The sequence below is a fragment of the Eucyclogobius newberryi genome, unplaced genomic scaffold (genome assembly GCF_026437365.1).
Source record: "Eucyclogobius newberryi isolate DKJ021-1_F unplaced genomic scaffold, fEucNew1.0.hap1 SCAF_9, whole genome shotgun sequence".
In the NCBI taxonomy this organism is placed as follows: domain Eukaryota; kingdom Metazoa; phylum Chordata; class Actinopteri; order Gobiiformes; family Gobiidae; genus Eucyclogobius; species Eucyclogobius newberryi.
In genome coordinates, this window is record NW_027316532.1 from 35175776 (window position 1) to 35203037 (window position 27262).

The 27262-nt window shown below is 39.3% G+C and overlaps 2 protein-coding genes across 2 annotated transcripts in view; one reads left to right on the forward strand and one right to left on the reverse strand.

Annotated features, from left to right (window-relative positions):
* The window catches only part of polr2eb (RNA polymerase II, I and III subunit E, b), a 311979-nt gene that overhangs the window by 124287 nt on the left and 160430 nt on the right, over window positions 1-27262 (reverse strand). The gene's annotated exons all lie outside the window — the stretch shown is intronic.
* Window positions 1-27262, forward strand: part of ncanb (neurocan b) — a 110266-nt gene that overhangs the window by 49997 nt on the left and 33007 nt on the right. The window contains exons 8-9 of the mRNA XM_072438482.1: window positions 772-888; window positions 26479-26592. Coding sequence (XP_072294583.1) covers window positions 772-888; window positions 26479-26592 — 231 coding nt within the window. The remainder of the gene's footprint in view (window positions 1-771; window positions 889-26478; window positions 26593-27262) is intronic.

Sequence of the window (27262 nt, forward strand, 5' to 3'; positions counted from 1 at the left end):
CAATGCTTTCCAAAATAAATGACTAGCGCAGGATTTTGATGAAATATTGCTTCACGCGCTGTTATCTTTTGACTTAATACCGCTTTTTGTGTTTCATTTCAGGCTATTTTGCGTTGTCGGCGGTATTTTTTTTTTTTTTAATTATAATAATTGATTTTATTTATATTATAGAAATCAATCATCTAAGTGCGGCGGAGCCGTAAACCAAGTAATAAAATAACCGCGGCCTTATTACAAGTGTTGTCTGTTCATTTGGGATTACATGTTTCTACTTTATACATTGTAATTCTCATTTTGTTGACTGTAGATTTTCAGTTCTAACTTTAATTGATTAGGACAGTGGATTTTAATATAAATACATGACAACTACATAGATGTCAAACAAACATGCTGGATTGTAGATCAGTATTTGCCATATTGGTCTCGTAGTTTACTTTTATTCTCTGTCATTGGTCACGATTAATGGATTAATGAATGGATGAAGTGTGACTAGTTGACTATAAAAATTGTGTACTCATATTTTGATAATCGTAATTGTTACGACTATGTAGGAAAGTTATTTGAATAATAAAAATGTCAAAAAAGAATAAACTATTTCTCACTTTCATTAACCAAACACTTTATTCTTAAATATTCTTTATCTAGATGCTTTCAGTCACCATATTTCAACCTTGATATGGTTAAAAATGAATGAACGGCACTTTTCACTGCTCTTTTCTTGTTGGAAATCAGTTATGAATGCTTTTTTCCTGTGTTTCTGTGTGATTGCAGGCGACAGTAACCCGTGTCAAACCAACCCCTGTCTCCATGGTGGCAGCTGCTTGCAGGAGGGCGACGGTTATAGCTGCTACTGTCCGCAGGGCTTCTCTGGAGAGAGCTGTGAGATCGGTGAGTGAGTGGAACGCAGGTCAGGACTCACAGCTGTGGCACTCCAGAGAGAATAGAAACTGGCATATGTCACAGGCACCAGATGCACCGCCACAATAAACTTGGTAGAAAATGCACGGTTCTTTTTGACTCCGGGCTCTGGTGTCAGTAGGTTTGGCTATCATTGGAAGTTAATTTGAAATATTCTCCCAGCAAAATGCCAGATGTCAGTAACAAAACGCTCAGTGTCTTAATTCATGAAGAGTCACTGACAGTAAAAATAATCAACTATCATGCCAGTCCTCCAAAGCAATCTGATCAAACAAAGCTGAATACTGACAAAAACACTCTTTAGAAACCAAGTGTAAACAGAAACTGGCAGTTGAACAATATTCATGGGTTTCAGCTTTTCAGCTTCCAACATTTTGAGGACTTTTTTCTCATTCAAAAGATACTATATTTAATTTTAAATTGTTAATCACTGTGGCAACAGTCCTAGTTTTCATCATTCTAAAACCCATGGATAACTTAATTTGTGTCCTCTTCCTGTTTGTTTCTATGTAGATGCTTTGCCTGAAAGGTTCCACTGTAAGACTTTAAACATAACTATCTTGCATTTGTTCCGTAACAGCTTTACATTGTAAGACATGTCGGTGTAATCCCTCATTCGTCCAGGCGTGTTCCATAGTAGAAAAAAAACTACAGACTACAACTGAAGCTTTTTCTACTATTGTAAGACATGCATTTTTACTGTGAGCGGGGCCCTTTCTCCACAGAGTGGACCTGTAACTTGGCCTGGTGGTGCTTATCTTTATGGAGATAAATTTAATGCTATACTGTGGAACATCGCATCTCAACCTTGTATGCCTACAAAACAAGTCAATGTTTTGATGAGTAAACAACATATCAAATGATGCCAGTTGTTTTCTGCTCAAAATAAGATCTTATCATTGCATTGTACAACACAAGATTACATGCTGAGGAAAATACTTACATACTTGGAGTATGAATATCTAAGGCCCATAATAAGTCAGTTTGTCTACTTAACAATTCATGTGTCCACTGTAACATATACACAGAGTTATTTGTGCATAAAATACTAAAGTTTTTGTGGAAGTTGGAAAGTGAATGTGGCACTGCAGCTTCTGAAGCAGTGAAACATCTCTCCATTCACCTGTGTGATGGGAAAATGTGTCTGTCAGGAAGGCAGTGCACAGCTTTACACAGAGGCAGGGAGAAAGAGAGAGGGAGGAGGAGAGAAGAAGAGGAAGTGGGAGGGAGAGAGAGGGAGAGGGAGGAGGAGAGAAGAAGAGGAAGTGGGAGGGAGAGAGAGGGAGAGGGAGGAGGAGAGAAGAAGAGGAAGTGGGAGGGAGAGAGAGGGAGAGGGAGGAGGAGAGAAGAAGAGGAAGTGGGAGGGAGAGAGAGGGAGAGGGAGGAGGAGAGAAGAAGAGGAAGTGGGAGGGAGAGAGCAAGAGGGAGGGTGAGTGAGGGAGGGAGAAAGAGCGAGAGGGAGGGTGAGAGCGGGAGAGGGAGGGAGAGAAAAGGAGAGGGAGTGAGATAGAGGAAGAGAGAAGGAGAGGGAGTGAGAGAGAGGAAGAGAGAAGGAGTGAGATAGAGGAAGAGAGAAGGAGAGGGAGTGAGAGAGAGAGGAAGAGAGAAGGAGTGAGATAGAGGAAGAGAGAAGGAGAAGGAGTGAGACAGAGGAAGAGAGAAGGAGAGGGAGTGAGAGAGAGAGGAAGAGAGAAGGAGTGAGATATAGGAAGAGAGAAGGAGAGGGAGTGAGAGAGAGAGAGAGGAAGAGAGAAGGAGTGAGATAGAGGAAGAGAGAAGGAGAGGGAGGGAGAGAAAGGAAGAGAGAAGGGGAGGGAGGGAGAGAGCGGGAAAGGAAGGGAGAGGGAGTGAGAGAGAGGAAGAGAGAAGGAGAGAGAGGCAAAGAGGCAGAGGGAGCTTGAGAGAGAGAACAGAAAGGACACAGCGAGAGGTGGAGCGGCTGATTAAAGCAGCTGAGCAGGGCCACATGTGACACTGGCAGGAGGCAGAGGAAATGTGCGGCATGTACTTATCAAGAAATATCAAAGTCATGTTTTTCTCGCTTCCCAAATAGACGGGAGGAAATGTACTATAGGCTTAAGCCCCTCAAGGTTCAAGACAGATTTTAAGACATCAAAGTTTGCTGCAACAAATCACACCAGATGTTTTTCTGTTCAAAATAAGATCTTATCATTGCATTGCACAGATGTAAAAATAAGATTAGATGCTAAGGGAAATATTTTGAAGTCACAGTGTTGCTCACTATCTTTGATGCAGTACATTATTGTTTTATCATATATTCCTCCCACAAATGATTGATTACTTGGCATTAAGGTGTTTCACAGTGTTGATTATTTCCCACCGTTTACGAAGATTGTGTGACTCCTGTTTATTTAGGATTGTTGTTTTATTCATCTCAGTTCTTAGACCAGGTCCGCAGATTGACAATGACATTTGGACGGAAGTTGAAACGTTTTTTCAAAACAGTGTCCAGAATATGTTTTCTACGATGGAACACTCCTAGACAAATGAGGGATTACACGGTTTGTCTTTCTCTTTGTGTTTTGTAATTGTTGTCATACAGAGACGATGAGCTGCTGCAACACGTTTAAGGGCGATTCTATATAGAAGGGGGTCATAGATCAGAGGTCAAAGGTCAAACTGGATCACATTGCTCATTGTGTTATCATCAATAACCTTTTTAACTCTCATATCATGCAACGTTTATCTGTGCCGGTGCATTGATATTATTGGAGATCCATGGACATGTAGGTGTAGGGTCAATAACTTGTGATTAATGCGCGAGGATGTCTTCGATTGCATAGACATGAGATTTGTAATGATTGTGTGTTCAGGGTTTAATGGAAGCCAGCGCCAACCAGTGAGTTCGTGTGTGGACAAAATACCTACAATGCTGTTGTTATCGGGGTGTATTATAACTATATTATATTATTGTTCCTGGACCCGGTGCACATCCCATGAACTTTCTTCAATCTTCTGACCATGGTCTGCCTAATTGTCACTTTTTCAAGAATCCTTACATCACCTACTATCAGTCTGTTCAAAAACAAAAAACTAAATCGAAAAAATGTCGGGGTCAAATGTTTGTGTGTATACAGGAGGCCATTCATTTTTTGGGGCGCAAAGCTTATGATGGTAAATTACAAGATCACTGCTCACAAGCATCTATTACATCCAATAAAGTGAAGATATTAAATTTAGATAATAAATATCCCAGTTTACCTCTCAAAATGTGGTAAATGAAGAACATGTGACACTTTCTGTTTTTAGTTTCAATTTCCTCCTGCTTACGAGCATAATTGGGTATTATTCTGTTTTAGTGTGTATTCAAAATGCCCCAAAGTGTATTATGTGCATTATATAAATTACAGCCGGGGAAATAAAGGTTAATTGCTTCTTACAGGAAACACTTGACCACATTGAGAACAGAAACATAGAACTTTTGCCAAGGAATTGGGAAGCATTGTAGGTACCTTTGTCTCAACACTTTTGTTCCTTAGACTTGTTTGCCATATTGAATTTCTGTTATAGTTTTTAATTGAGTTGCAGTTTTGGCTTCATTGGCAGGGAACGGTTTTAGAGCCAGTATTCTCAAGTGATGTGAGGATTGAGGCAAACCGAGCCGGTGAATCCACAGCTGCAGCAGCTCGTGGCTTGTCTGCAGGGTTTCGCCTTTTAGCAGCAATTATTCGGGGGGCAGAGTTTTGGAGAGGTGCATTATTGATGGCCTGGTTTCCCGTTAATATGTATGAGGGCAGGGCTCAGAGAGGGGGCTGCTTAAGTGTGTGCAATTCTCATCCGTATTCTCACAGGGACGACTTTATTTGTGTGTTAAGTGCGGCGTCAGAAAGCGTCTAAAACCGGGGCTTCATTTAAAAACACCATTGATCATCATCAGCGCTTTGTAAAGTCTGGATCCAGAGGCAGAATCAGTGATTAATGATGCAGTGCTCAGACGGGTGCTATGACGGCCATGTGTTCGAACTGAAGAGATATGTTTGTCTTTCACGCAGCTGGAAATGTTCATGCACGGAATCATTATCAAGACTCGTAGACGGTGCACGTTAATGAACATACATGATTTAAACGTTGTAAACATGCCGCATTGTAGCTATTTCCATCTGTTGTCCTGCGTTTGCTCTCACAAACGCAATCATACACCAACGTTTATAGACATTGAAGGAAAGTTTGGTGAAGTGCACAAAAATAGCCTTTTTTTTTGTCTTCAACACATTTTGCAATTTATTGTTATTAAATTATATATATTCTTTCTATTCCTCCTTGCTTTTATACGTTTATTGGTTAACTAGGGGTGGACAATGTATTGAATTTTAGATAACAATTTGAGTGAGTATATTGTCACAAAATCAGCTCATTAAAAATGAAAAAAAGGTATGTTGTAAACTTTCAATTAAAGGTATAAGGTGATATTTCTGCACTTTTGTGATTCATTTTACAGACATTTCACATTTGTCTGAATATTAAACCTTGACTAAATACGCTTAAAGACATGTTTTAACACATTTCTGTAGTGACAAAATAATCGTCTAAATATCATTATGTCAATGAAACCCTATGGTGAACGTTGTACTTTGTTCTTAGTTTTTGTCTCGTTTGTCCCATTACCTGGAGTTTGGACGGCCTAACGTTTGTTTGCATTTAAAATTTTCACTAAATAGAAAGTTGTTATACACATTTCATACAGAACTAATAACAATTTAATTAACAAATTATACAATATTATGGGCAATTTTCATGCTTACAACGTTTTGCATATAGATTTTGCACTGCTCTAGGGCTGCAACGATTAATCAAGTAAATCGAGCCATTTGATTACAAAAATCTTTGATTAGTATTTTATTGCCTCGATGATTTTTTAAATTATTTATATAGAACGACTTGTGGCGCTTTTGTTTAACACAGAGCTTGTTCCGCTCGGACAAGAAGCATCTAAAGCACAACAGAGGAGAGAGTGGTGTGTTTGGAACTGATGAGTGTGACTGGAAAGCAGAATTTAGTTGAGTGAAAGAGAACGGTGTTTTGAGCTCTATCTTTGCAGTCATTTTGCAGCATTAGCTCCGTATGCCGTTCACTTTAGCCTCTGTGTCTTTGCTCCGTCTTCGCACACTTTCTGTTTCATACTCGTGGTCCTCTGTGCTCTTTCACACAACAAAACAACGTTTCCCCAGTCACACTCGTGAGTTAAAAATCCGCCACTCTCTCCTCTGTTGTGCTTTGAAACAGCCAATACATTCATGGAAACAGCATTGAGGACAACAGAGCTAATGCTGCAAAATGACAAAATGCAGAGCCACAGCCCAGAACACCAGGGATCATTGGTCTCACTCAACGTGAAGTTTCTTATTTAAAGTTATGTGACAGAAACACAAATGAATTCATAGCTACTGTAACTGTTTATAAACAGTTAATTAGTTAATTAGTCTTTTATATATATTCTTTATATACAAAAAGAACAGTTTGGATTGGTGAAGTGAACTGTTGCTGTTTTGGGGACATACATGTGAAACACACATGTGAAATAAAGAATAAATCCATCCATCCATCCATTGGCCCCTGTTATTAAACTTCCTATTGGTTATTTGTCTATTACTATGAACTATAAGGTTTATTTAAAAAAAAAAAAAAAAATCATATGCTTTTAATGAATGTACAAAAAAATTATTTAAAAAATTAAATATTTTCCGCACTAGAATTGTCTATTTTTGATCATTTTTCATATATAAACTATATAAGACTATAAGGCGCATTAAGCGAAACAAAACATGTACCACACAAAATCATGTCGAGGTCAGTAGGCACAACCAGAATGAATCCATATATAAGGCGCACTGGATTATAAAGCGTTTTTTGAGAAAATTAAAGGCTTTTAATGGTGCTGAAAATACGGTAATTGAAGAAAAGTATTGATAGATCACTCGATTACTAAAGTAATTGATAGCGGCAGCTCTACACTGATCAGAAGATGTCTTTGAAGTTTGGTTAACACATTCCATCTGTATGCATTTTCTGTAGTGTGATTGTCATTGTCAGTTTTAGTGGCACAAAGTGAATTCTTCTTCCTTTCGGCAGTATCTTCAGTTTCCCTTGTGTGTGCTCTGTTGTGGTTTGTTTTGGAGAAAATGCATTAACCTCGCTCTCTCAGACTTGGTGTTTCGGGTCAACAAAGCACAATGATTCTAAATAGAGCCGGAGCCAGTGTTGGAAAGTGGTTCGGATTTGACAACACAGACAGCCCTCAATCAGGAGCTTTCAGGAACTCCCGACAAGTAATACAACAGAGCAGAAGGTGCAGGCACTTTGAATAAAAGGCGTAGTGGACAGAGTGTGTTCATCTGGATGTGATTCAAGGTGTTTAGAATTTACATTGCATTATCCCAAAAAATATATACTGTTTTATTCTTACAATTTGTTTCTCTATATTTATTTTTTTATATATATCTAATACATCTATCTAATACATTCAAACAGCAGTAAACACGTTCAAACAAAAACGTCTTCCACGACCCCTTTTAAATCATTTGTCTATTGGTGTTGGTTAATCTTTAGCTGTTGATTTGCCTCAATAACCCCTTAAACTTTTATCCAAATTCCAGACATTTCCCAAAACATATTCGGCAGTTGGCCTTTATAGGACTTTCTGTTAGGGATGTGAGGTTCTGGTTCTAAATTCAGTTATGATATCGGAGTAGGTATAATTGGTGGCTAGAAGGTTGTGAGTTTGACTCCCAGGTTAGACCGGGCCTATCTGTGCAAAGTGACTGTATGTTTACACACTCATCATAAAAAGTAACACATTATAGTCTGTCCAAGAATATACATTATGTTTTAAGTGTTACAAATGGGAAAACTTAATTTGTGAACTTAACTTCAACTTACTTACTTCCATTTGTGAGCCTTGCCAGGGATTCTGAAATATTGGCTTTTTATTGGCTGAAGATGGGTCAGTTCAAAAATCATATATGGCTTGATATGGACAATGCACTATTTTGTATCCGACCCATTTTGGCAGTAACTCTATAATAGATAATTCACCCATTTAACCTGGTGCAAACAGGTTCAGTCGCTGACGCCACCAGGGCATACGTTAACTGTGTTCTTTCAACTTCTTTGGCAAAATACTCACCTTGGCTCTGTGTACATTAGAAAAATAATTCAATGGATTTAGTGATTTGGGGTAATACTGATGCTTTGGTCAACTTGTTAGCATGTTCTTTATGCCATACTTATCTGAATAACTGTTATTGTTGTAAATATTCGTGTGTCTATGCACTAATTTGTGAGTTACGAAAACGGCATAGTGCAATTTATTATTTATGTAATGTTTTATTTTGAAATACCAGAAATGTATTATTTTGAAGGGTATGAAACCGGATGTAGAATGTGTTTCATCCGCCATCTTGACATAACAAGAAAAAGTACGAAAATAAGTTCCATGAATAAACGGTAACCCGTAGGTTACAGGAAAGACATCCGCCTCTGTCATCACTGGGAAGACGTTCACTCAGTTATGTTATGTTAACATACCAGACACTTACCACAGTTCGTTGTCTGTGCGCCATGTAGCTGAAGGTGTTCTTTAATCTGTTATTATTCTAAATTGCATTTCAAGATGAAATGTCTGTTTTTGGTCTTGGATTTTATTAAATAAATTTCCCCCCCAAACATGCGACTTATACTCCAGTGTGACTTATATGTTTTTTTCTTCTCTATTATGCATTTTTTGGCTTGTGCAACTTATACTCCTGCAAATACGGTACTTCATGCGCACATAGGCTCACACAGATGTACTTTCCATTCAACATTCTTGTTTTCCAACAAGAGTAAATTGGAAAACAAAGTTGCCTTGACAGGCCCCAATGCCCTTACTGAAGGTATAGACTGATTAAATCTTGAGTTCCTCCTCCTCCATCACTGCTTCACAATTTTCAATCATGTTTGCCCTTCCAAACTTTGCTGTATCTATTTCTCCTATATCCTTTCTTTCGCTTCCTCAGCCCAGCATTTTGCTATAACCTCCAGTATCTCTGCATTGACATAACTTTGTGTCGCAGAGATTATGCCATGGCAAACCAATCACTATCTCATGTTCACTACTACCTCCCTCCTTTCCCACCCCTCACCTCTCCCCGCCTCTCGCCCACTTCCTCCTCCTGCTCAGTGCTTCATCCTCGCCATTCCACTGTCAAAGGCCAATGCATTTATTCATAGAGAAATGTTTCCGTACTCATGCATAAATATTCAAGCTCACACACTCACTCACCTGCACGCTTCCATCGCGAAGTACGCTCACATATTGTAATTTATCTTTATAACACACACACACCTTGTACACCTGTATAAAAGTTACGACTAAACAAATGTTCACAGATGACTCCTGCCAGGTAAAGCCATAACATTATAAATGATGTAGTCATCATTAATGGCACCTGTTGGGATGGTATTCAGTGGGCAACAAGTAATGCTCATGTGTTTTGCTGGAGAAAAGTTAGTCACTGTATAAGGAATTGGATTTGACTAGAAGAGGATTGGGTCAGTGCATCTCTGAAGCAGCAGCCCTTGTGGAGCGTTACCAGAAAGTACCAGTGCTGAATGCTCAAATTTCTGAAGTTAATAGTGATTCTGGTGGCTCAGTTCACGCTTAGTTCACCACAGTTTATTTCATATAGTTTTGATGTGATACATTACATTGACTGCATTTACATGCACTTGAAAATCCTGGTTATGCCCGTATTCTGGATAGGACGTTTACAAGCGCTCAGAGAAATCCAGATAGTGTATTCCTGCTGAATATGATTATGGCACAGACATGGCCCGGGGTAAATATTACACTAACTTTGCTAACGTCTTAACTTTTTTAGCATGTTTCCAACAGCAGAAGGATAAGACACATTCAAATAAGAACATAAATCTGTAGAGCTTCTGGTAAAGTCATTTTTAACAGTGGAGAAATGTACAAGAGGTTGAGCACGTCTCAAGTGGCACATGGAGTTTGTGAAAACGGCCTTAAAAGACCTGATCACAACCAGGATATTCATGTACATGTAGACGCACTTATTGAGGTGAAGACTGAAGCAAGGTGGACATTTTATGCCAAATTGAGCATAAGGTTAAACAAAGTTGTATTTTTATGCATGATTCATGCATGTTTGATTATTTCTATATTGTCCTGTATCTTCAACATTTTGTTCGAATGCAGAAGGGTCTGTACATAAAAGGCATAAAAAAAAAAAACTGTAACTTGGAACTGTCCAACCGCAGCCATTTTGTTGCACTCATTTGTAGAAGACATCCCCTATGAATTCAAAAAATGTATTTCCCTTCTTTTATCTAAGATTCATAGAATTTATTGCTTCGCTTGTTGATTCTGCCATGCTTGTTCAGACACATTTCTGACTATCAATCACACCCATTTGAAATCGTGGAGACAGGATGTGGTTCCAGACCAAAATGCTTTTGTAAAGTGTGTGGTCATATCCATGCCCACGACTCTGCACTTAATTTGTTCTTCTGATTTAGTCATTTTTTTGTGTGCTTTGTTGTAATGATATTTAGAGTGCAATAATGTAAAGGAGCAGGCAGGAACCAGTTCTGAACCGGTAGTCAATGGACCCATTTCTATTATTAAGATTCAAGATACCAAGAAGATTAAGATCAACATTGTAATATAAAATGGGGAAAAAATGCATTAAAAATAATAAAAAATCTTTGCTTTGCCTAATGCATTCACCAGGCCTCACATCACCTCCTCTCATATGCTCCACCTTAAATATTTATGAAGTCCAGACCATTAATATACTGGGTCTGGGCCTACCTTCCAGTGTCCACACATGAGCAATGGGGTCAGACAAGACAAGGAACACTGGGATGAATGTGCACTTTATTACACATTCATACATCCTGCTGGTCATTTGACAGCTAAATGCAGGTATTTAGACGTCAAGGTCAACAAATAGTAAGGTGTTTGCTGAGTATTGTGGAAGTGGAGTTGGGAATTATGGTGTTGGTGCTTGAGTTTGAGAAGGAGAGAGGAGACGTGGAGACGGTAGAGTTCATAGAGGAAGACAGATGGAGAGGGCCGGCGCTGCTCCCCTCAGGACACCCATTTATTCCTTCATTAATGATGGAATGGATTTATGTGCTTGGCTTCCAATCCTCCAACCCACTGCAGTTAGGTCAATATGTTGTGGAGTTTTACAACTTCTTCTCGGCTTTCACAGATTTTCCCCCTGGCGTTTGCTTTTACCACCTCTGTTTCAGCCAGTTCTACTCGGGAGATGAGAAAATAATACACCTTCAGTTCTTCTTCTTTTGATTAGAGAATTCTTGAAGGAGTTGTGTTGCTGAAACAATGCTGAAAGAGCTTTGCAAAACAAGTAAAAAAGATGTGTTGCATGTTTCAACACTAGTAGGCCCGTTCTGATTGGATTTTCGGTGGGAATTCCATTCATTTCAATGGAGAAAGTCTGCAATACTGCAAAAGTAGATGGGTTTGTGTAAAATGTGAACCAACAACAACTCTTTGTACACTTTTTCTGGGCAGCTTGAAAACAGCTTTGTAGTCTGTATATAACTTATTTGCCATGGAGATCCACAGCCTTATATAAGATCACACAACCGGCGAAAAGGCCATAGATAATGGTGGCGCCTGTGGCAACTTACTGAAGAAGATGAATAAGACTTTCACGTTTGAAAGATGAATTGTAGATGATTGTAGCATACATTTTCAATAAGCAGACAATGTCAAGTAGTTCTAGTTATATTTTTTCTGAAGTTATAAGTCACATAGCTTTGGTACGGAAATAAATTGATCAGCTTTAGTTTAATGTCCACTCACAAATTGTATACAATGTCACCTGTGTATACACTGTGTCTTATAAACAGTAAGTTATATTCAGTTCATACATTCTTCAGACCTGAAGAATGTATGTATATGTTACATTTAAAGATTAAAAAGTCCTTAAAGAGGTCTTCTTAAGTCACGTGATGGGCTTAGTCTTCCCTAACTCACCATCACACTCACACACACGCTCGTCATTAAGTCACACACACACACACACACACACACACACACATGCACACACATGCTCGTCATTAAGTCACACACACTCACGTTTGTCATTAAATCACACAAACACGCTCGTCCTTGAGTCGCAAACACACACACACTCGTCTTTAAGTCACACACACACGCTCTTCTTTAAGTCACACACATACACAAACACACACACACACACGCTCGTAATTAAGTCACACACACACACACACGCTCGTCATTAAGTCACACACACACACACACACACACATGCACACACATGCTCGTCATTAAGTCACACACACACGTTTGTCATTAAATCACACAAACACGCTCGTCCTTGAGTCACACACACACACACACATACACAAACACACACACACACGCTCTTCATTAAGTCACAAACACACACACACTCTTCTTTAAGTCACACACACACGCTCTTCTTTAAGTCACACACATACACAAACACACACACACACACACGCTCGTCATTAAGTCACACACACACACACACACACACACAAAAACACACACACACACGCTCGTCATTAAGTCACACACACACACACACACACACACACACACACACACACACGCTCGTCATTAAGTCACACACACACACACACACACAAAAACACACACACACACACACACGCTCGTCATTAAGTCACACACAGGCATTGGAGCTTTCAATCTTTCAATCAGAATTAACCTTAACCCACACAAGGCGTTCTTTCCTAATAAGAGAACTGAACACATGTCTTGATACATTTTAATGTTTTGAAAGTGAACAATTTCATCTGATTTATTGAAAATGAATACATAATTTAGAGGTGATTAAAAAACAGATTCTGACTCTGGGGATGCTGAAAAGAGTCAGGGTTTTGTGCCTATTGTCCAAATGATTGATTGATTAATGGGTTGCTGTAGATTAATTTAAGATCAAAACTATTCATGACCCAGAAACCCATGAATATGACCCAAAAAAAAAAAGATCTAGGGACTGTCCAATGTGGATTTTTTTTCTAGGCGATATCGATTTCTGACATTTGTCTTGCTGTTTTGGCCGATAACTGATATTTACTGATATTAAGATTTTACAATACATAGCAAGGCTCACAAATTAAATTGGGTTATGGTAAAGTTCACAAATTCACTTTTTGCATTTGTAAATATTACAACAAAATTATATTTGTCTGAGATACAAAATAATTGATTTCCAGTTTTCCTCATGAGTCTGCTAAAAAAGACAAATCTGATGCACTAAGGACAAACTGGGAATGACCCACACACAGACTGGGACAATGCAGAAAAACTGTATCAATATCTGTAAAAACCCACCAATAATCTACATAGCATCCCTAAAAACAACTGCCTACTTTTTAACAGGCCAAATGTAGATAATGTCATATTTGGTTCTCCACTCTACTTTGGAATGTGTGGGATTTTTGCATGTTCAGATTTTCTGGCTAAACTGTTAACGTAATGGGCTTGAATAGCACAATTTCCCTATTTTGCATCAGCATGGATGCCCCACTCCAAATTCCATGGACAATGAGAAACAAAGGACGTCCAAGCGCGCAGTGGAATGAGAATGAGGAGGATTTAGTGCAACATGCTTCAGAGCGCTCGCTCCTCCCCGTGGCATCAACACACCTGCAGATTAATGAGTCCTCCATCTCAGTTTCCCATGCACGCTCCACATTCACCATTCACTTCTCATGCAGTCGCAGTGACAGGCCACGATGACACGACCACCCCCAGACACCACGACTTTACAGCCACTAGTTTGTAATTGACTTGTCAGCTCAAGTGTAGCCAATGAATATGTATGGCTCATATGTATTCCTATGTTGTTGGAAGACCAGTGACGGTGTGTACTCTGTGTGACAGCTGTTGGGAGAAGTGAGGTATGAACAGGCTGGGCACGTAGAAAGCAGCACAAATTGATTTGCCGTGAAGTTCGACAAACGCTTGTTAGAACAACAAGGGCAGACTGTTGTCAATGAGAAAGTAACCAGCATGCACTTGTGAGCGTGTGTAGGGGTCCCGCTGTGTTAACTAAGATTCCATAAATGTATAAGGTAGTCCTTTTATTTTGAACCAGAATCAGACCAGAATCAAAAAAAGGTTTATTGCCAAAACGATGAGCAACAATAAAACAACATATATAAAATCAAAAAGGGCATGCATTAAAGAAAAACTATTTTATAGACGACAGGTAAGGCGCTAAACTAGAGCCTGTGCTTACATCTTTACTGTGCTGTAATTGCCAGAGTTATTAGAGCCTTCTGGCATACTTTCTGGAAGGACTCTTACGTAAACCTTTTTTATTGAGTACATTTTACAGCTTATTTCAAGTGAAGTTGTCATCACTCACTTGTGCCACAGGTTTTAGAAATATAGACCATGATGTAAGATTATGGAAAGTGTTTCCAGAGAGAAACGGATGATTGACAGCTCTGATGACCAGTTCCTGTCAGGACTTTGTCAAACATATCTATATTGAAGAGGAAGTCTGTCACTGATGAAGAATAGTGGTAACTGGATAACTGGAGAAAGATGGAGTAATGTTTAACATGATACCAGAGTCCATGGTCATATTTGAATGGATATTGTGAATTCTTAGCCTTGATTGCAACAGACGTTTCTACAAACTTTCTATGTCTTTTAACCAGATTTATGTGTGTGTATCACTATGAATTGACTTGTACACAATATCAATCTGGACAAGCTCTCGTGGAAAGCAGCCGGGAAAAGGCCACTCCAAACAAACCAAACAGCCCGACCCGATTTATTCTCAAGAGTTTGTGAATCACAAGAATTCATCTTGTTGACCAGGTTAAATGTCTTTAGATTGAGGTCAGCTTAGATTCATTTTGGCAGATATTTTTGATTAGTTATCATGATTTGTCACATAGTTTTCGTATTACTCTTTCTGTTTTCAAACTATCTAACTTTGTCAGTGTGCATAATGATGCAACTATTGCATGTCAAGGACGTTTGCTTTGTTTTTGTTTGAAATAACCAAAAACCTAATGTTGATTTAGTGACACATTCATTTGGAGCAGATAAACTGTTATTGAGCCTTCTACACTCACAGGTAAGCGATAAGACTGTAAACAGGAGCTGTTATCGATTTTGTGTTGTAATAATAGAAGAACATGTGGGAATCATTCTCTTGGGTGTGTCTATATGAGTGATGCATCTGAGCTGAAGGACTCTCACTCTCAAAACTTAGATGAGACAGCTGCTTTATTTCTGTAGTTTGAAGAACGTTTGAAGGGTATTGTTCTTGCATAGATGAAAAAACCTACACAATGCTGCCCAGCGGATCAAGTGGTTGAGGCGGCAGCACACGTGCCAGGCTCCATGTGCAGCAGCCTCTTGAGCTTGAATCCTGGCTCCAACAGTTTGCTGCATGTCCTCCCTTCTCTCATCCTCATTTCACCTCCTGTATAATCAAGCCAAAAAAAAACAAAAAACATGCTTGCAGAGTGAGTACAAAGTTGAGTTTCCTATCCACATCACCATGGCAGCAGGTTCCAGATTAGACATGAGTCCTAGCAAGAGATAAAAATATATTTACGGTACCACAAAATATTAAATAATAGTTTCACATTAAACTATTTGCTGTTTTCTAATTCTAATATATTGTTTACATTTTTCAAACTTTATTTAGACAGCTAAAACACCAATTTAGTTTATTTATGTTTCGACATTCAAGAGTCCGTCTCAATCTGCGGATCTTGTCTGAGAAATCGGATATTTATCCTTCTCTGAGTAAACCCTGCCCACCGGACGGAACCTCATGATAATAACCTGTCCTGTTTATCTATTTGTTTGCACTGTTTTAAGTTTCCCCTTGACAGACCAAACAAAGAAAAACGAAATACAACACATGAATTTACCTTTTTGCTTTTAAAGTATGTCAGAAATGGCGACAAGAGGCGGAGAAAGGCTGTCATCCAGCCCCCAGGGGAAGTGCTCCACTTTAAGTGCATACTTATTGTATTATAAGTGCCCCAAGAAATAAAGGAGCCGGATATGAAGCTTTGAAGAAAGGTTATTGCAAACACCTTTGAACACCATGAAATGACTGTGAATTGTTAGTTTCAATTAGGGCTGTACAATTAATTTAATTGAGATCGATATTAAAACCTTTCTAGTTGTCAGTAATGTTCTTTTTAGTCGACAGGACCACAGCCGGTTAGTTCAGACGTTGGAAAACTACATTTTATGATTTTTGTGTATATTGATATAAAGTTTTCTTTGTTTTAATAAGGCAATATACATTTAATTGAACATTGAAATCGATCAAAAAGAGAAAAATATATAATCTAGTTTATTATTTTGCCTAGGCCTAGATTCAATAAATATATTTTGAGTTGTTACCATTTTAAAGGACAAAGCGATGCAATATCTCGACCAATATGAGAAGTTTTAAAGTATTAAGTCCATGTCCAGACACAGAATTGGCAAGACCAGAACCTTAGTAGAAGCCTGATTTCTCAAAGCCTCTTGTATTCAGTCATCCTTCTCTTTCCTAATTTTGTTTGCCATTTTTTTTAAATGTTATACTTCTTCACAGTGCTGAAGCTTTTCTCTTGAGTTATTTCAATGCTCTAAAGTTGTCAGATTGGTAACATTTGTTAGACCCAGCAGCTGTAATTGGTAGCTAACAGCCCCGACCCAAAAGGGACACCTGTTGGACCCACTGGCATCCACGCCAGCGACAAGAGCAGAAGAGAGGGATAGAGATGTTGAGAGCTCAAGGGGGGTGGGAGAAAAAACTAGGATTCGGAAATGCCTAATGAAGTATGGAAGATAGTGTGGGAAATGGCTGCACAGGAAGCATGAAATAAAAAAGAAAAAGACAGTAAAACCCGAGTCGAATATCTATTAATACCAGTGCTCATTCTCGTCTGCATTGGCTGTCATGTTAAAAACCCTTCCATATCTCTGGCCTTCTGTGCGTCGACAGAAATAAACTGGTAGCACTGTGGCAGCTTGCTCGGCTTCTTATTCCCTTGGCCAGTGCACTCACAACCCTTTACGCTCTCTTCCTCTCTCTCCTCCTACACAAAATACATACACCCGTGAGCCAACTGGCCAATGAACGCCCCGCACCCATGCCGCACGTCACGTAGACTGTCAGAAGTGAAGGTTAGTCGAGCGATGGGAGATGTTGTGACACCTTACCTCATTACATTTTCCCCCGGCTGTTCTGAATGTTGCAGCAGCCTCTGTCAAACAAAGCACAGACCTGTCCGAGACACATTGTAGGCGCACACACACGCATATTGCCATTTTCTCACGAATTAACATCATCCCCTTGCTGTTTTGTATATTATATGCATCGCTGTGGGGGGTAAAATAAATGTTTTTTGGGCCCACATGAGAATGGACTGAACATGTTTGGATATGTGCCATCATAACAGCTTTCTGTGCCTCATCCAGGCTACGATATGTAATTACGTTTGGGGGCTGTAGATCCCAAAATCTTCACAGCCAGGAGCAGGAACAGGAGCATGGACTTTTTTTGTACTTTTATCACAGCTTGAATTCAAGCGTGTCTCTAGTTGTGGTACGTTCTTCAGTTTGGATCAGAGTTGCAGGGAGTCCTCAAACATCTAGTCAGACTTTATTTCTCTGTGTGGTTCTGTTAAACACAGGTGAAGGTCGGGGCACCACTGCTTTGACAATGTGCATCTACATGATTTCACCACAAGCAGGTTTTCTTGTCTTCTTTCTAGGATTTCTTGTGCTATAGTCCTGTTTTGGTTTATGGTGTTGGCTATAAAGTGAATACAATGGAACACTCTTGGACGATTGAGGGATTACACCGATTTGTACAATTGTGTAGGTCTCTTGTAGATCCAAAATACAAATTGCTATTAGAACAGAAATAGAAATAAATAGAAAGACCAGCTTTTGTATAAAGAAGGCAGCAACAGCAAGTCTCTCTGATACAAAGTTTCAAGAAAACCTATACACAGATACAAATTGAATGTAAAACTAGAATTGATACTCAAATATGTATCAATACAGGAAAAAATAATAATACTTACACCAAAAGAACAAACTTTGACCTTTCCTGAATCAGTTTGAGGGTCTTCATCTATAGCTGTACTAGTGGTAATATAAAGAAGCTACAATTAGCATAATTTTTGTATTTATAACATTTTGTTTGGTATCGAGTCTCAAACCCTTTCTTTAGTATCATAATCATGTTTGAAATGTTTGTATTGCAACAACACTAAATCAAAGCTACTTTAGAAACATTAAAAACACAGACAAGCATTAATGTATCCCTCCTGTGAAATATACAGTTCCCAAACTTTTTTTAAGTGACTGTCCTTTGTGTGGGTTTTATTTGCCAGGGGAGAAAACAAAAACGCTGACTATGCTCGATAACATTTCAAGCACTTTTCAAGCCCACCCATCAACATGAGTGTCTTTATTTTTTTTAAATGGCTCGGATCTGACACTACTATTGATCTTTCTCTGTAACTTTTGTCCTAAAAGTCAATAAGCACATTTCCTGAAATGTCAAACCTTTCCCTTTGGATACCGGGACCATTACTGACTCTGGAAACTGCTGCTGTGAAATCGCTGTGCCATAAGATCCATTTAGTTTCTGCAGTTTTGGACCATTATTTTGCCCATGTGTCATCATCAAAAGCACCACATAAGCTTTAAATATATTTAGCATTGCGCTGTTCTGCCAGTTGTTTTTTTTTTATCAAGCATTTGTCACATGGAATTATGTACTGATCAACATATTTTACCATGTTCTATGAGAAGGCTGTGGCTTTAAGATAAAAAAGTGCTAAAGACACACATTTTGTACTTTTGTGCGTGCCTCATCTGCGGTGCGGGAACACCTGCAGTAGTTTTTCCATTACAGTAAAGCAGACTCATCAGAATGTTAAGCAGTCCTATGTTTCACACTAAATGGCTGGATTGGAGCTACTGTAGTGTTTTTGAACACACTGGCAGCAGCTCAGTAGGTGAAAGCTTTTCATGGTAGACCACTTCAGTTTTAGTCTTTTTCTCTTTTTTTGACACAGAATTAATATAGAATTAAATGTACATCATGAGTTCAAAGTTAAGTGTTGTTTGTTTCTATGACTATGAAACCAACAAAACAAATACGTTGTTCGCACTTTCAGACTATCACTTTAGACTTTCTTATATTTTTGTCATCTTGGAAAGACAAAGTTTGAGATCCATATCACTGTGGCTTTCAGCCTGAGAAGTTTATATGTCTTTTATATGAACCATAAGTTCTGCACTTCACAAATCAAAGAGAAGATCGAAAACACTTTAATGGGAAGCCCTTAGCAGATTCTTCAGGCTGTAGCTTCATTTTTGTTGCTTTGGGGATAAACATGTCATACAGGAGTTGATCGAGACTCTTTTCATTTATGTGTCTCCTCTTCTGCTCACCTTTGTTTTGTGCATGCCATAAACTGCAGCACTTTTTTTTCCAAGCAACACTACGTTCAACTAATACCACCTGAGGCCACTGCCAGATGTTGTATCATGATAATGAAGAATAATTTGCGCGTAAATAAATTACATTTTGAGCTACCCTCATCAACCGTCAAGCATAACATTATAACCACTCAATAACACAGATTCTGGATTTCGTAGAGCATACTGAACTGTTTAAGCATGAGACTATTCCTCGTAAGTGCTTTTGTTACCTGAAACATACACAATATGCAATCCTTCCTCTTGGTACCAGGGTGCTGCAGATAGCAATAAAGTGTACCTTACTTTTGTAGTGGCTTATACCTCTACAGTTATTTACATGGAATAACATGGTCCATTAAGTTGGCAGGCTGTTTGAATGTGCACCGCCCAAAACAGAAATGATCCATCTTTGTAGAAGGCCATTGAAATGCCAGGGCCCCTCGGCGTGCTCAAGGAAGTCAATCATCTGAGGTCTCGCACAATGAAAGATGACAAACACAAAACCCCTTTGAGCCCAAACCTTTGTGTCACAAACATTTCCATTTCAAAGCCTCCCTTTTCCTCCGCGTCATGTTCATTTATTTTTACATAATGTCGACTGTGGTTCAGCGGCAATTAGGACAGTGTAAAATGGCCGACCAGATCCGTCACTGCTGTCACACAATAAAAGGGTTGGAAAGACAGTGACAGTTTGAGTTCCTTCTTTCATGTTCCCAGTGGTTTCAGAGTGACTGCAAGAATAGTGCCACACTTAGGTTCTTGGGTGTTTTTGCACAAACAGTGCCAAGAACTAAGTCTCTTTAATCCCCCACTTCCTACTTAGCCTAAAGAACCACCTCACGTTCACACAGCAATGGTGACTGAACTGGCTTTGAAAATAGCATCCGTACAGTGTGGAACATTTCAATATTTAATTCAGAGGGGTTGGAAAACTAAAATTATATTTTCCCTCTCATCCTACTCCTTTTGAGCACTTTGAACTTGCACATAAATATTTGTTGTGCACCACGGACAAAAAACTGTCAACATTTAAATTAACAATAAAACTCAATTGTTCAGTTATTCCGAACTTTAATTACTATTTAATTAGTAGTTTTATTTTTGGAGCTACAGTGACCAAGTAATTTATCTAGAGGACAAATCAAGTGTCTCTAAGTTTCCCAACTTAGAAAAAAAATTCCCAACAAAGGCAATGTACATGTACTACTTTGTGTGAACATGCATCAAATGGGGAGAAAAACAAAAAAGTAGCACCCAGAACTAAAAAAACAACAGTTCCAACTGTGCAGAAACCCCTTATGCATACCATGGTATAAACCTGGTTTATTGTAGAAAAAGATTCAGTTGTAGTCACCTGGACGCTGTTTTTGACATTTCGACATTCACCCAAACGTCTCAATCTAGTCTTTAGGTTTTATTGCTATATTGCTATAGTCGATAACAATAGGATTTCTATGGCCCATTATAGGGCTGTTAGGGTAACAAAGAAGGTTAGTTTCAGGGGCTAGTAACAGAAGGTTCCGCCCAGTAGGCAGGGTTTACGCAACAATAGGATAAATATCGGAGTTCTCAGACTAGATCTACAGATTGAGAATGACTCTTGGATGAAAGTCAAAAAAGGCCTTGTTTTTCAAACATGACTACAACTGAATCTTTTTCTACAACGGAACTCTCCTGGACAAATGAGGGATTACACCGACATGCCTGCTTTAGTTCTTCTGGGTGCTTTAGTTCTTGTCATATAAAGCATGTGTTTTTGTACAGTGGCTCTCATTTATTGTGCTAATTAAATATTCAATTGCTGAATAATTTAATTATGATAAAGCTTAATTAGTTCAATTGTGGGCTTGGTTTACAATGGTTTCAAGCAATTAATGTAAAATAACAAGGGGGTAATGTTTCCCCTTGTGTGTCCTATAGTTAATGAGTTGGATGGCCCTTGTCACCAGATCCTTCCTCTGCCAGTTCTCTCGTTGCTGCCTCACTCGTACCTCCCGTGCCCTCGGCCCAGCCCTGTCAGCGGTACCGGCTCTGGGTGGCATTTACCAGTTCAAAGGTTGTCTGTGTAATTGATCACACTGCTGTTTGATCTGTGCGTCTGGCATTTAGTCTACGCACTGAGATACACATTTTCTACGCCTCCCTCCAGCGCTCATCTGGTATAAGCATATTTGCCAGGAATAATGAGGAAACCTTTGCTCACCTCCTAGTTGTTGTCAGTGTTCTTGGTCTTGATCACAACATTGTACTTTAGATGTGCATCAGTTTAATTATTTAGAATTATGTTTCTGTACTTTTCTGCTTTCGTCTTGTGTCCTGGTTTGCTCATTAAATCCTCTCTCTAAGCCTCTCTCTTGCTCTCCCTCCTTTATTGTCTACCCACATTCATCTTCCTACTTAATAAAGCTCTTTTTGTTAAGACTTTTCTCAATTTGCCAGCGCAATTACTCCTGAGACATTTTTTTCTACGCCTTCAAGCAATACATTCCTAATATTTTACCAGTCTTTAAAACTGGCTGGATGTAACCGCTGTGTTTTGTGTATTTGTTGCCGAGCTTTGGTAGGAGTGCAGTAGCTTGGCTGAATAGGTATTTGGAGTAGTTATGGCATTAAAAATGGACTGCACGAGTCTTTACAAGCACTCAGAGCCTCAGAATATGTAAAAATACACACTGTGAATGACTCGAATCACTATGTGGCATCTTAAGTTGTTGCTGTTTTTATTTCAAAGCACAATGCCAAGTAAATATATCAGCAGCTTGTTGGAATGACATTTCCTCCTGTTTGATGTGTGATTATTTCTCTGAGCATGGAAAGTTGGATGGGACATTTGATAAACACCTTTTTAAATTATTATCAGTTTGCAGTTGGAAAGGTATTAGCAATGATAAAGGATAGTGTGTTTCAACAGAGATAAAGGACAATTATTGATAAGGAAAAACCGGGAGCTGTTAAGTTTTGTGTTTGCAACCAACTGGAATCCAACTGTAAGTTTGGTCAACTTCTATTTTAGATCTATGTTTAGTGCTAGCACTAATCACATTTTACAAAAGGAATTGTAACTTTTTAGACTGGTCTCAGACTGGTCTCTGCTCTGTGATACACTGCTGTAAAGTTTGAGAAGACGGACAAGCACTGCAGCAGAGTCAGAGAAAGTACCACCTCCTCTTCTGCTTCTCTTCTGGCATAGGAAAGTCACTAAACTCACTAACAAGCTGTTGCTTCAATTTAAAGCAAACAGATAGGCGATGCCAAAAAAGCGACACCTCTAAACCTAACAGGGACACCGGCCTGAAGGTGCTTCATATTCATATCTGTTTCCTCACCTGGATTTATTGAAACTGAGTCAAATGATCCAAATCCAACAAAGATGCACTCAAAGGAACCAAATGAGCGGGAGAGATTACCAAAACGCCTCAAAAACCAGGCCACCAGATGGTGTTACCAAAATCCAAAACGCATAAAACTTTGGCGCACACACAATTGTGCCAAACGAACAAATAAACTGACCAGTTCCGTGCACGTCAACAGAAATCAAGGGTGTGTGATCAGAAAGTACTGTATAAGTATCATACCGCGTGTATGATGCGATGTAGAATAAAGGAAATAATAAAAAGGGACTTGGGGCAGGCTGTAAATAATGAGAGAGCACACGTCACATGCACAAACTTTTAAAGGCACAAGACACCACAAGGCTGCACCAAACTTACCTTACCTTCAGCTTGGACTCTGCTGGACAGTTCTTGGCTGAACTTAGTGCATTGAGAAATTAGGAATGGTTTGTTTTTCACCACTCCAGCTGTCACAAGAATGAAAAATATAAATCCAACTCTTAAAATCGGACAACACGCTGGATTGGAACTTTGAATGGCAAAGCCGGGGGTGATGAAGTTCATGTTTGACATGGCATCTGGGATATCTTTTGATGTATTGGGCTGACAAATGACCCCAAAAGGCAGATTGGGAGAGGTTGACCCCGAGCCTGGTGCAGTTGTCCCATTTGTGTTTGCTGACTGGGTCCCTCTCCGTGTCTCGCTATCACTTCCTCTGTCTCTCCTCAATTATTCATGTGACGCTTTTGGGCTCATGCCTCGAGCGACCCGCACATATTCAGTCAGCTGACACCGCCCCCGCTGTGTCTGGACATTCTTCCTCAGTCCACCCCAGATAAATCTCTGTTTGTCTTCATATGTGTCAGTGCTCAGCAGATACGTCCTATCAGTCAATCATGGCACCTGTCCAATCTGAGAGACTCAAAGAGGCATGAAACATATTTCGGTTGTAGCACTTTATCCAGTTGTGTATGGCTCAAGTGTTGGTGTGTTATCTGCTTCCATCAATTACAAAGGAACCCTGTACAGACTACGTTTAGTCTCCAATCAGTGTTATTGTCCAGCCTGCTAGGATAAGAGCACCAACTTGCTCTCTGTGGCGTGGCATTATACTAACAATGATATAAAGTAGGAAAGATATACTGGTTGTATGGTATTACAGAACGCTGAAAATTGAGTAGAGTAGGCATGTTTGGTTTGTCTTCTATCCCATAAACTCAAGAGTTTAAAAATTTTATAGAGACCAATTAGTCATAGCGTAACTTTTGACCATGAGTAATAATCATGTATGAAACTATATGAATGCATAAATACAAGTACTGTATGAAGGAAAATAGTGGAAATGCTATTTTGAAATATAATGTAGAACTATACTTACTCAGCACTACATTCTTCTGAAAATTAACTCATGACTAAATTTATATTTTTGTTTTTTCTGCATTTATAGACTTATGCTCATAATAAAAATAGATATTTCAGTACTTTTCCTCCTATAGAAGCCTCCGCTCTGAGGCGATTTATACTTTTCTTTGGTCTACTGGCTTTGTTTGCTCGTCAAAAAGTTTGCCTCCTACAAAATCCTTGAGAAACTCTCCAGTTTTATAGAACAGTCTCCTGGTTGTCCTGTATAGCTTGCACTCTCTTGTGTTCATGTATTTGCGCGCTCATTAGCTCAGATTTCAGAGAGGCAAGAGGGATCAGAGGTCAGTTGGCTGCAGTCCTTCAGTGTCTGTATTAAAAGTCTAATGACGGATCGGGCTTGTGTACCTGCTGCAGCGCTCCTGGACTCTTTGGCCTTGTGCTCCTGCAACTAATGAGAACAGATGTTAGGTGGTATTACACTGGGCTCTCTGCGAGTTTGTTCCTTGGACAGTTCTAGAATCAACTGCCTCATCTGGCCCTGCTCTGAGGAGTGACTTCCCTACCATTCACATAGAGCATTTGTCCTCTAACTCAAAGGCTGATGGTTTAATTCCTGCTCCCACCGGTGCATGCAGCTTCTGTATTATTAGGCAAGACGCTTTACTCACCTTCCCATACCCTGGTGTGTAAATAGGGCCATGGTAAAGTGTTAGTGCGGCAGCAACCACTTTGTGGTCAAGTGTTGTGTTTCCCAACCCGAAGGTCAGCACATCAACCCCAGCATGTTTGTTTTTGGTGTAAAAAAGACATTTCACCATCCTTGCCTACATGTGAATGGTAGTCGATTGGGCTGAGTGTAGATTGGCAGCCTTGATTCTGTCAGTCTACCCCAGGGCATTTGTGGCTACAGTAGTTGCTCATCATCACGCGTTTGTAGCACTTTGATAGGTTTAAATGTTATATTATAGCGTTTACCCCTGTAGCTTTAGATTTGTGATTTTGGGGTTACGTGTAATTATAGAAATGTTATTATGTTATTATAGAAATGACAGGTCAAGGCATTAATAAAAAATGTCATATTCAAACAGTATGAGCCATAAATGGAATGTCTCAGTTCCAAATTTTGTCTTTTGCATTTTATTTGCTTGATGCCCACCTTGAACTTAGCATTATATATTATTCTTTGGTGTTTTTCTGGTCTTGAACCCATCTCTGTCCTCAGTAATCTAGCCTCAGACTCACCTTCTCTCCTCACTCACTGCTCCATGTCACCGCTCCTGTCTTTCCTCTTGAACCCTTTTTTGTCACTGCTGCTTCCTCATTCCCTGTGTTTTAAGCAGTACTCTCAGTCTCCCCTTTCTATCCCACTCCGGTGACCTCTTGCCAAGGCCTCAGGGACAGGCACTGTTTTTGTGTTAGGAACGCACAGGATTGTGTGTTACCGGCTGCAGTTTTAATGATTTTGCCCCCATTCCAGATCCAATGGAGACGGGCTGTTTTTCGACAGAATAAAACATCCACATTAACCAACACCTGTGTCTATATAGTGTGTCTAATGATGCAAATGCTTTCTATAGTAACTTCTGCAAAAAATGCACTAACATTTTAAGGTATGGCTGTTGGTTCCTTTGAGTTCCTTTGTTATTCAAATGGCAGTGAAAAAATGTGTGAATTGAAATGTCCCATAGTGAATAAATGTCATATACTGTGTTCGCACTTGACCATTGTCCATAAATCTGCAGCCATTTACTGTTGGAATAAGCAGAAAGATTAATAAATGCCAAGACATTTTGTGTTATTGTTTTTATTATCAACTTTCGTCAATGCCAATTTTTAACACCCCATAGCTCCGGAGCTCGACAGCAGACTCTGAAAACACATTACAATTAGTATCATATGCTCCAGTGCATCCCAAACCACTCACATTTGAAGTTCAATCAATTCAATTTAATTATAAGTTTCTTTAAAACTTATCTAATCGCTCCCAAAGGTTGAACTTTTGCCTGTGGTAGATTTTTAATAAAGGGTTTGAACAAAGAAAGGTGCTCCAAAGTACGAAACTAGTATGAACAATGAACGAAGCTGCTATCAAAACACACGCTATTAAAAAATATTGCCCAGATCCAAAAATATATTGGCCTAAAATAATAGATTTCTTTTCAAGTGGATTGTGTTTTATGTTGCTGTCTTCAGTAGATGCCTCAATTAAGCACTCGCCTTAAAATACTTGGATGAATGCTACACAGTGTTACAAGAGTACCTTTCATGTATTTGGGGGGAAAACATTTTGCTGTTTGTAACTTGGCTTTTCTTCCTTCCCTTCCCCAGACATCGACGACTGCCAGTCCAATCCATGCCAAAACGGTGGAACCTGCATCGACGAGATCAACTCCTTTGTCTGCCTTTGTCTGCCTAGCTACAGCGGCTCCACCTGCGAGAAAGGTAACACTATAGGGTCCTAAAAATCTGGCTATTGAGGTGAAGAAAAGAACTAGTGAAGGAAAATGGCTTGTGGAAAGAGCAATCGGCAGAAGGAGAGGGATGAGAGACACAGAGGTGACAGTGCGGGGCCAGGTGACCCTCGCGCTGCAGGAATAAAAGACGGTTTCTCTGGGAATAGGATGATACCATTGGAGCATGTGGTGAGGAAAAGTTAATAAGGACGTGTAAATAGAGCAGAAGAAAGGTGCGAGGAGATTTGAGAGGAGACAAAGAGAGATGAAGACACAGGCTAAACCGGTAGGTCTCAGCCTCGATTGTTGGGCCAGAAGTAGGTATTACTCAGTTATATTAACGTCTGTAACATTTTGAAGAAAAGGTACAGTACATTTCAAACTGGTATTCTTGTATTTGAGTAATATTTACGTTGATGTCACAATATTCTTAACTGAGTAAAGGTTTTGGTTCCACCACCCACTATGAGTACGTCTACAAGATGATTCAAACATTTGCATTTTTTACAACTTATTAGACACGATATGAGTACCACTTTATTATAAGTGTTGCCATGATTTGTTTTTGTAATTTGTGTGTTGATTATTATTTATTGAGTACACATTTTGGCTATTTTACCCACCTTTGTATAGGGCTTAGCCGGTCTTAACCAGTTCAA